At 42.9% G+C, this 11,211-nt stretch overlaps 1 protein-coding gene across 6 annotated transcripts; it reads left to right on the forward strand.

The window, feature by feature from the left end:
• The first annotated feature begins 116 nt into the window (after window positions 1-116).
• Window positions 117-9,330, forward strand: tox4b (TOX high mobility group box family member 4 b). 6 transcript variants are annotated; one of them, XM_063901017.1, is made up of 11 exons: window positions 121-227; window positions 2,659-2,727; window positions 3,082-3,132; window positions 4,145-4,432; window positions 4,625-4,885; window positions 5,769-5,897; window positions 6,110-6,433; window positions 6,564-6,644; window positions 6,843-7,454; window positions 7,556-7,710; window positions 8,180-9,330. In XM_063901017.1, exons 1-11 carry the CDS (start codon window positions 222-224, stop codon window positions 8,235-8,237), a joined length of 2,034 nt encoding a protein of 677 aa, XP_063757087.1. In that variant the 5' UTR covers window positions 121-221; the 3' UTR covers window positions 8,238-9,330. The 6 variants fall into 6 exon arrangements, with proteins under 6 accessions (XP_063757089.1, XP_063757087.1, XP_063757084.1 ...); XM_063901014.1 differs by lacking the exon at window positions 121-227 and adding an exon at window positions 1,143-2,007; XM_063901019.1 differs by lacking the exon at window positions 3,082-3,132 and having other exon boundaries at window positions 117-227.
• The last annotated feature ends 1,881 nt before the right edge of the window (window positions 9,331-11,211 follow it).

The raw sequence follows: 11,211 nt of genomic DNA on the forward strand, positions 1-11,211 counted from the left end.
ACCCTTAAAAAACCATACGGTACCACACGTTAAAGAACCGTCTTAAATAAATAATTTTATTCTGAAACTCCAATCTTTTTGACGCGATGACGTCACTTCCACTTGTACGTACAATCCGGAAGTCGATGCTGTTGTGATATTTGAGGAAATCAATTCTGGGAGAAGTTCACTTCAAAAAAGTGGGACAAAAAACTAACATTTATCAGATTTCGTGGGTGAGCATGGAGGTAAGAGTAGTTGGTATTCAAAATGTATAAATTAATAAAAGAATCACCGCTGTCTTCATCTGTGATTTTCAGTTTTAACACACGATCTTTGGTTGTCAAAAATCCACTGTAGCAAAGTTAACTCATTGTGTGGGTTAGAAGTAGAAGAACAGTGTGACAGGCCACTTCCTGTCTGGCTTTCAAAATAAAATCTAGCGGCTATGAAAGAATTCAGCCTGAACAAAACGTCATTTTTAACATAAAGAAACCGAAATTCATTTTATTTTGTTATATAAATGTTTTACTTATACTTATACTTAGACGACCAGAAAAAAGAAAAGAAAAGTAAAATATGACAATTAAAGTAGATTGTTTGACAATTACCAATTCTTACAGTTACATGAAACTATTAGGAAATAAGAGCTTTAATTATGAAATATACAAAGTAATTGATATGTAAGAATATTAGAGCTAGGAATTTAAAATATCGAGAACACAGTTTATTATTAATTATTGCATATAAAATAAAAGTAAATCAAAATAGGATTTTTTATTGCAAATCAAGAATTAAGTTAAAAAAGCCAAAATAATCTTGACATTTAAAGGTTAAAGTTCAACGTTTAATATATATCAAACTATTACTTATTAGTGCAAACTGTGAAAGGTGATTTTTATTCTCGATATGCAATCTCAGAAAAGTAGTACTGTCTTTAGTTGACGGTGAAAATAGGGAAGAATATAGTACCAGGCATAAGGGAAAGAAATGAGATAATAAGGACAAACTTGCATTTCGAGAATCATTTTGACCTTTTGTTTATGCACTAGTCCTTTGTTTCATCTTAAAGAAACTAATTGACTTTCGAAGTATATCTGTATTATCAACATTTAAAAAGCAAATCCTCCTCCTTTTATTTATATTAAATACCTAGCACTAAACCTAGGAATGCTACCTAACAGTATACATATTCTGTTCACATATTGGACGTATGTGTGCCAAAAACATCATCTTCCTCGTTTTGTTTTCTTATCCACTTGGCGATGTGCTTTTATTTTGAAAGTGTATCGCTCGACATCCGGCGTTGACCCCCTTCCATTCAATCCATGCTTCGTGGCTCGGGATCTATTGAGCAGCCTAAAACGCGAAGCAGAAAACGGGGATTCGGTCTGCCTTCCTCCGCTGTCAGTCAGACACATTAAAACAACCATAGTCATTTTTAACTGACTAATCAATCAGTCATTATCAGGGACATTGAATTTACCTGTGCACGTGATGCGGCTGTTGGTTAAATGTGACGTTTGAGGACAAGACAGACAATCGGGCGCCGGGCATGTCGCTGCAGCTTTGCGTCAAAACCGGCTAAAGCTAAACAGTGGTGCGACAAGTCAGCAAGAAATACGCGTTAACAGCCACGTTTCCAGACAGACAGCACACGGGTTATTTTTGGTACGGTTGCTGTCGTGCACATGCTGCGTTTTAGTGGTGTGAGCTAACCTAACATCTGTGCAAAAGCTGTCACAAGAAATAGCTCCTTTTTAAACCCGGTATTTAGAGGTTGGTTTCTCCATTTACCAGTTTTCTGAAGCGACTTCAACTACACATGTTGGAATACAGATAAAGAAAGAGGAGATTTATTGTATTGCGCAACATTGTGTTGGATCATAGCGTTAAACACATGAGGCCCAGTTGAAAAAGATGGACCTGAATTTTTATTCGGATTTAACGGACGGTACCGGGCAGCACGACGGTGATCCAGAGTTTCTGGATCCTCAGTCTTTCAATGGCTTTGACTCTGACAACAAGGTGACTACGTTATGATAGGGATCCACATGCAAACCAACGAAATGCTACTTATTTTTGCATTTGGGTTGCATATTTTAAACCCATACAGTCATTCAACGTCAGCTGTTTTAAGTCACTTTAAAAACTCACGTGGTTTTTATTTTTCATGTATTCTTGTTCTATGTATTTTTATTGTATTTTTTTCTATATCTTTTACTCTTGTTTTTTGTTGTTATTTACTGTTGTTTAGTTCACTTGTTTATTATTATATATAAGTGTATAATCCTTTTTTTTGGGTTGCTTGGTCTTGATTATTATAATCCCTAAACGAGTAAAAAGCACAATATTGTTTTCCAAATGTTAGTGCAGTAGAAGTAATAATAGTAATATATTTCATATACAGTATAAAGGGCCTTTCAAGGGACCCAATGCTGCATTACATGAGATTAGGACAGACAACAAAACAAACAAAGTAGGGCAAACAATAAAGTAAAATAAATAACAGCAGGAGTGGAAGCAGGGGGACTGTGATGGGGTAAAATACTCAGGTAAAGTACAGGTAGACCAGAATCGTGCTCTCGAGTACTTCAATTAATTACACCACTGGTTTTTGGAGAATGTGTCTTTTTCCCTCTGAATCAACAACAACCTTTCCACCTTTTTATGTTTCAGTTCCCTGGAGGCAGTGATAACTACCTGACCATTTCAGGGGCCGGACATCCCTTCCTCTCCTCTTCAGAGGTAGGCGTTCACATTTTGGATTTACCTGGCTTTTTCTTTTTGTAATCCCTCTGACAGGATTTATCTCTCCCTGCTGTTGACCAACAATCCTGCGGAAGTGTAACCCTACGTTGCTTTAAATCTCTTCACATCAACCTTGCATACACTTAATCATCTCTAATTTAAAATCTAGTGGTTGGCAACTTTATTTTGTAGCATTTAAACCATGTTAATATTTGTTTTTGTGTCGGTTTTGAATGGTACAACATAAATGTATGAAGCGTTTTGTCACTGGTGCCATGAGTACATATAAAGTCAGTTTTAGTTGACCCATGACATTTGAAATCAACTTACTGACATACTCACATTTTTTAGTGTGCCACTAAACCCATTGACCTCTTCAACCTCGCTGGATCCGCTGGTGGAGTATGAATTATTTTTAATATATCTCACTACCCCTCCTGCTTCAAATCAGACACCTTTTTTTTTGTTTAGTTTTTTCATGTCAGTAAGGGGAAATGAATCATCATGTCAGAGTAGGAATTTAAAACAACCGCACGACTGACTCATCCAAAGTGACATTTGTTCATCGGGGCGTTGAATTTAAGGTTAATACAAATGTCTTTTCAAGTGCTGTTTTGTCAGTGGGGTGCCTCAAAAAATAGTGATGATAAAAGCACAAGAGCGAGCACAACTACAAACCTAAATCCTAAACCTAAGCACAATTTCTTCAGTGATGGTTTTTCTGCACATACTCTCCAGTAATATTGCGATAATCAACGATCTCCAGCTGTGATTGATAGCATGCTTTCACAATTTGGTCGATTTGATCTGTTGGAGTGCATGATAAGGGGCCTGTATTCCAAAGCAAGATAAACTTAGTCCTGCCCTCTTTGAGCTCAACCATCAATCATCGTTAATTGAAAAGCAGACATAATAAATGATCTGTTTCTCTCTAGTGTTGTCACTTTTGCCATGTTTAATAAACACATGATTAAAGGCATTGACATAAAATCTTCAGTTGTGTTTTTTTTGTTATTTAAAGAGGGATGTGGAGAGTGATAGTCTACCCCAGTCAAAAGTGAGCTTCAGGTGGTGGTTTTTGTACACTTCCCCTCTGTAGGACTAATATAGGTACTGTATTCTGATGCAGATATCCGAAAACCTAAGAATAAAGAAATCAGATACCAGAGTTAAGATGACACGCTAACCCACCTATCTTCTTCCAAACACTGACATGTCGCACTGATTTCCGCACCTGATCCGATCACTCCTGACACACACCGTATGTGTTTATTAAATCTGTAATTACCGACTAATCCTCTTCTTCTTTTATAACTCTCTTACCTTTCTTTCCAAATGTAACTCGTCTCCAGCCCGATTTCTCACAAACCTGTTCTCTCTTCCCTCCATTCTTCTCTTTTATACCCTCCTCCAGACCTTCCACACCCCCAGCCTCGGCGATGAGGAGTTCGAGATTCCTCCCATCTCTTTGGACCCCGACTCCGCCCTCACCGTGTCCGATGTGGTGTCCCACTTCGGGGAGCTGTCGGACTCCGGCCCCCCCGAAAGCGTTGTGGTGCCCGGGAACGCCGTGGTGGAAGGGGACGACCCCTCGTTCGCCTCCACCTTCGTCAACGCCCCGTCTCAGGGCCTGGAGCACCTGAGTCTGGGCGTCATCAACCAATCAGGAGGGAGCGCTCTGCTGGGGTCGTCACTGGGAATGGTGAGTCGTGTGGGAAATGAAGTTTAGAATTTGTCTTATTTTATTTTATTTAACTGTACTCTTTGGCCGGATGTTACGATACATTTTTTAAAATAAAATCACATAATTAACTTTAATTAAACCGATTCTGAAGTTGAATGATGTGGAAAAGAAACCCTGTTAAAATTCTCTAACACCTTTCTCCGTCTCCAGGACCTCGGGCATCCAATCGGGTCTCAGTTCAGCAGCTCGTCCCCGGTCACCATCGACGTCCCAATGGGGGACATGAGCCAGGGCTTGCTGGGGTCTAACCAGCTGACCACCATCGACCAATCAGAGCTCAGCGCCCAACTGGGGCTCGGTTTAGGAGGCGGGAGCATGCTGCAGCACCCCCAGTCTCCCGATAACCATCTGTCGGCCACGGCGTCGCCCACCAGCTCGCTCCAGGATGACGACATGGACGACTTCAGAAGGGTGAGGTTTATTTAATTTAACAAAAAGGAAACCCCAATTGGATGATAGTTGATCACCATTAACAGGAAGTCCTAATGAGTGAGAGTGGGTTTTTTTTTTGTGGTGTAGACGTTTTTTCAACAAAGTAATTTGAACGTCAAAATAGTTTTTCATGTTATTTCTTCGTCTTGAACAATTTTCGACATAACCCAAAATTTTATGCAGGAAAAAGTTACTTTTTCTGGAATTATGTGGATTTTACTGACATTTTAACACCTCAAATAAAGGCCTTAACCAATCACATCATTACAGACCCAGTAGTAATGAAGCCTAGATTTGTGAGTGTCGCCTATACTTAATACATGGGATATAACAACCACAACAACAACAACAACAACAACAACAACACAGAAGCTATTTGAGGATTTAAGTCATATTATAGGCTGAAGTGCTATAATCATATGTTGGCTCATCAGGGAATCTGTATTATTTTGGACGTTTATTGTCATTAATCAAACAGGATATTGCACAAATGCCTTCAAATGTAGGACTATAGGAGCTCAAAAACAATTGAAATCATCCTAGGATTAAGGAATCTTTTTTGTGTTTATTTTCTGTGTGTTTTAGGAAATAAAGTATTAAAATGTGCTCTGAATCAAAACTGTATCACTCCGTTCAACCTTGAAGTAGGCAGCGCTAACCAGATCCACTTCCTCCATTCTGACCTTTCACAATAAAAGCCCTGGACACACACTGCAGGACAGGGATGTTCATTATAAGAATATTAAATGATAAGTATTTTCGGTCCGATGAGCTGCCGGTCAACATTTATTGCAACTGTGGAAAATGTGCATCCCTTCAGGTGTTGGTAGTTTCTTTGTTTTTTTTGCCCCTTTTCGACCAGATAGGGCAGATAGACTGGAAAGGGGGAGACAGGGGTGAGGACATGCAGCAAAGGGCCACGGGTTGGAATCGAACCCCGGCCGCTGCGGTTAGGACTCAGCGTTGTTACATGAGTTTCCCGCTCTACCAGGTGAGCTGCCTGGGTGTAGAAGTTCTGTGGTAAAATATGTGCAGGCGTGTTTCGTGTTGTTTATCCTTCACTGCCCAAGTGTGTGTGTGTGTGTGTGTGATAGATCCATCTTTCCAGGCACAGGCTTTTAAAGAACACAATACAACAGAAACACTTCTTATAACTCAAGATCTTTACTAATCATCCCCGTTGTTCCTGTCCCCTCCTATCAGAGCGTCCTGGTGGAGTCTCCGGTCTCTCTCGCGGTTTCCCCCGGAGTCATCTCCCTCGACCCGTCAATGTCCGAGTCCCCGATCTCCGCCCCGACCTCAAGCATCTCCCCGGCAGTCGGGAGGAAAGGAGGAGCTGGAGGGAAGAAGGAGAAGGAGAAGAAGAAGAAAGACCCCAACGTGCCTCAGAAACCCGTGTCGGCCTACGCCCTGTTCTTCAAGGACACTCAGGCGGCCATTAAAGGACAAAACCCCAACGCTACCTTTGGAGATGTTTCTAAGATAGTCGCCTCCATGTGGGACAGCCTGGGGGAGGAGCAGAAACAGGTGAGAAAGGGGAGGAGGAAACTTTACCCATCAGTCCATCTTTTTAGTTGGTCAAATTCTTATTTTGACTTTGCGGTACATTGAGTTCAAACACATACTCAGTTTTGGTCCATTATTTCCCCTTTTCCAGGTTTACAAGAGGAAAAACGAAGCGGCAAAGAAGGATTACCTGAAGGCGCTGGCAGAGTACAGATCTGGACAGATTTCTCAGGTGAATATTTCGTTAACAGAACAAATCTGACTAAATGGGTTCATCAACAACCTTTTCTCAAAGCAATAACAAAAGACCTCTGACCCAACACTGTTTCGGCGACATAACAAACAGCTAACCCTAGCTGCATGAAGTTTAAACATGGATAAACTTGGTTGGCACTTAACTCCTCATTGTGTCCAACTGTCCTCTCCTCAGGCCCCTATTGAAGTCATGGACACCTCCTCATCGCCACCATCGCCTCCACCTACAGCATCTCCCGCTGCCATAGCAACAGCAGCCTCCAGCCTCGCCGCCCGCATCACCCGGTCCCAGCATTACAACCCCGAGGAGAACACCATCACCAACATCTGCACCTCCAACATCATCCTGGACCTGCCTCAGGTCACCACGCGGTCCCGCACCGGTGCTACAAAACCCCCACCTCCACGAGCCCCTACCCCCCCGCCGCCGAACCCCCCCACCGTCACCAAGATCATCATCAAGCAGTTGCAGCTGCCGTCGGGTGTGATTCTGACGACCACCACCGCGCCTCGCCAGCCGCCGCCGCTGCAGCAGATGCAGAGCGCACCTCCTCCGCCGCGGCTGCAGCAGATGGTGCACGCTCAGGCGCCCCCGCCCCTGCAGGCGAAGCCGCGAGCCGCCGCCACAGCGCCGCCCCCGCTGCAGATCAAGGTGGTGCCGTCGTCGAAGCAGCCGATCATCGTGACGTCGGCGGGGGAATCGCCGTCCTCGGGTCTGGCGGGTGAGATGGGACAGTCTGGGGATGTGATGACGGAAGGAGAGGAGGTGGCGGAGGCGGAGGAAGGGGTGAGTTCAGCAGCATGCAAAATTCATATTTTGTATACAGGTGTGTGGTGTTTGTCAATTAAACAAACTCTGATCGATTGATACACATACCTTTTTTTCAGATGGAGGTTGAAGTAAACGTAGCCACGGTCCCGAGTGTGACCCCCCCCACCAGCCGTAACATCTGTGTCCGCGCCGGCTGCACAAAGCCCGCCGTGGAGAGCAAAGACTGGGACCACGAGTACTGTAGCAACGAGTGTGTCGCCACACACTGCAGGTGTGTACAGCAGATCTGGGCGTTCACATCTCTGGCTTTATTACTAACTGTAAATCCAGGGGAGGGGGTTATTGTTTCAAGAAAAAGATTCAAGTAGTAAATAAAAACTAAAAACTCACATAAATAAATGTTGTGTTGTGAGATATTGTCTCATTAATTTGGGTGAAAAACGGTCTGAGAGGGCCCAATTTAAGGCAACGTCTAGTCAAAGTCGGAAATAACAACTTTTCCTTATTGCAGAATATCTTTTGATTAGTCAGTATCAAACAATTTGAAAAAAACGATTTTCTTCATCTTAAATTTGTTAGTTAAACCAAGAGATTTTTAGCATTTTTATCACTATAATCTCAGAAAAGTGTGTGTCAATATTCAGGACATCTCTGGTTACAAAAGTCTGCCTCTTTTCCACACATTTACACCCTGCATATATGTCAGAAATGTATTTAATTTCCTCTCCTCTCCTCCACAGAGATGTGTTCATGGCCTGGTGCGCCATCCGAGGGCAGAACTCCACCACCGTCACATAGGGAGAGGACATCTCTGACCTAAGAGAAGTGTTACACGGAGAGAAAAGGACAAAGGATAACACGTGAAATGCAAAAGAGCAGAGCGATGAAATGAAATGAATGATCAGGCTCAGGTATCGGCACATAACGGTCTGTTTTATCATGCCTCATTGACGACGAGAACCAAAAGAGGTTCTGTCGCAGAGGAAAGTATTCGTAAAATCACTACAATATACTTTACTGTAAGCGACACTCTGGAGCAGAAAAGCAACTCTTGCAGTGGGACTGTCGGATCACAATGAAGATAAAGCAGAAGAACACACCTCCAGTTCATCATCTATTGTGATCTCAAGTATGGACTGGATATATAAAAACGTTTTATATGAAATAACTGTGTTAATTAATGGAAAGGAAATCATGAATTTTTGAGTTTCATTTTCTTCAGACTTCCACTTCCCATGTGTACGCTCTTCCCTTTACTGTTAGAATGAGGATCGACTGAAGCGAATGTAATCTAAATGTGTCATTGATCTCTTTGGTGATCAGCTTTTGGCGCAGAGTTACTTTCCTGATGTTTTGCACAAACCAGCAACCACTGGGCCAAGCACAAACAACCTAAATGTCTTTAGGAGCCATTCAAAGGGTGTTTGTGATTTTGAGACAACGTGGACATAAATCGGCCACTGCTAGTTGGTCACATGATAAGCTACTTTTTGGGGGAAATAAACTACCGCCATGCAATAGATTTTAATTGAAACTTTAAACAGGTGCTTAAATCCAGTAGAAAATATAACTCTGTTTGGAAAAAACCTCCAAAAAGACGAGAGCTTTTTCAAAAATGAGGTGCAAATTTTGATTGGTGAAAATCATTTGTGGTGACATGCTACTGTAAGGGGGAAAGGGAATACTACACGACGAAGCTTTACTTTCTAACATGAAACCGTTTAATTTAAGACATTTTGATTCAGGTCTGAATAATTAAGGAAGGAAGTGTTTGCTTCCAGGAAAAAAAACTGTTTCCAGTCGGATGAAACGCAGACATCTGTTCTGGTGTATTGTAGATATCCTGTAAATGTTTTTAATCATGAAATAAAGTATTTTATGTTTTAATATACATGTGGTGATGCTCATTTTGGTTTCTGGATTACAGCTGGAGTGGCATTCAGTTGAGTTGTCGTGCAAAGAGGTTATCCGTACATTTGGTTTACCTAGCTTGGTAATTTCAGGGCTCTACAGTTATTTAGGAATTAGGTTGCCATAAGGAAAGATTAAGGCAAAACCAATAAAGGTATGTAAACAACAGAAGCTAGCCCTGAGATATACTGATACTGACATACAACTAGCTAACAGGATTAGCACTTAATGCACATTCAATGCTAACAGGTCAAACCATGCCTGATTCTCTAACCACGGCCCTCACAAACAGGGCCTAGATTTAGTGTTTTAGAACCGGATGAAACCAACTGTAAAACAGATTTCTAATTTACATGTGGCTACAGATAAATTGCAACACAAAACTGGACAACCAGTCCTCCAGCATGGTGATCAAGTACTCGAAAGGGTCTTAGTAGAACGGGCCCAGATGCTGGTCCGATCAACAGGAACAGAGGTCCGGCTGAAGGGTTCCCCTACGCTAAGATTGGTTTTCAAGGCTGGAGATCAACCTGGGTAAAAAGACTAACTGTGTTGATTGGCATAATAGAAATAGGGCTGATTATGTATTCTGAAAGGATCCGCTGTCATCAAGTTGTCCAATAAAGGGATTCTGATTCTGATTCATAAATAATCTCAAGTGAACCTGGGTTGAACACAATACTTTCGGTGTGTAGAGTCGGACTTGGGACGCCTTGAGTAAACACCATATGTTGAACTCAAAAGGTGATAACGAGGTAGCAGTTTTGTACGGTCAAGACCATCCTGACCTTAGTGAACAAATACAAAAAAACACCTCTAGTGATTTAAGCCAATGCCTAAACGAGACGTGGGTCCAACGAAGCATTCATAAGTACACTCTACTTGGTGCGTGAAGTGCAAACAGTATATGAAGAACTGAACTCTTTGAGGACGGCCACGATGGAAGGAGAGGCCCCCTTGTTTGCTTCCATGCTTGTTGACACCATCTCACAGGAAAAGGAGAGTCTGGGGGTTGTCAACCCATCAGGGGGTGAAGCTTTGTTGGGGTCTTCACTGGAATGGGAAGGAGTACGGAACAATTTAGTCAAACCCTTCATCCCATCGGCTCTCGGTTCAGCAGCTCATCCCCGGTCAACATCGATGTCCCATTGGGTGACATCCAGCTGACCACTATAGATCTGTCATTGCTCAGATCCCAACTGGGGATTTGTTTAGGAGACCGGAACATGATTCAACAACCCCAGACGCACCATAATCCTTTGCCGGTCACAAGGCCGCCCAACAGCTCGCTCCAGAATGACGACGCGGATGACTGTCCAACGGTGAGTTTTAAACCCCTTTTTTAATAATCACTTTGCCAAAGCGAATTCATAATCTGATAGTGTTTGATCTGATCTATAGCACCACCACACATGTATCTGTTCTGCTAGTGTGTTAGCTTGGTTGTTGATGGTGGTTTGGTTTCATGTCCTCTCCATCCATCCTTTCTTCAGGCCCTCATTGAAGTCACCTCCTCATCACCCCCATTGCCTCCACCAACAATATCTCCCACTGTCATAGCAACAGCAGCTTGCACCAGCAGGTCCAAGCATTACAAAACAGAGGAGAACACCATCACCAACATCTGCACCTCCAACATCATCCTGGACCTGCCTCAGGTCACAACGCGATTGCGCACTCGTGCCATAAAACCCCAACCTCCACCTGCTCCCGACCCCTCGCCGAACCCCCCAACTGTCTCCAAGATCGTCATCAAGCAGAGGAAGCTGCCTTCAGGTGTTGTGTGGATGACTGTCGCCTCGCCAAGCCAGCCGCCGCCACTGCAGATGATGAAGAGCACGCCTTTTCAGTCGCAGGTGCA

This window comes from Eleginops maclovinus, chromosome 14, assembly GCF_036324505.1.
Source record: "Eleginops maclovinus isolate JMC-PN-2008 ecotype Puerto Natales chromosome 14, JC_Emac_rtc_rv5, whole genome shotgun sequence".
NCBI lineage: Eukaryota > Metazoa > Chordata > Actinopteri > Perciformes > Eleginopidae > Eleginops > Eleginops maclovinus.

What these genes read in the sequence shown, in the direction of transcription:
- tox4b (XM_063901014.1), top strand. Translation starts at nt 1,900, where the DNA reads ATGGACCTGAATTTTTATTCGGATTTAACGGACGGTACCGGGCAGCAC. An exon ending in CCTTCCTCTCCTCTTCAGAG is followed by an intron (nt 2,728 to 3,081) that starts GTAGGCGTTCAC and finishes CACATTTTTTAG; the next exon opens with TGTGCCACTAAACCCATTGA. An exon ending in TGGGGGAGGAGCAGAAACAG is followed by an intron (nt 6,434 to 6,563) that starts GTGAGAAAGGGG and finishes CCCCTTTTCCAG; the next exon opens with GTTTACAAGAGGAAAAACGA.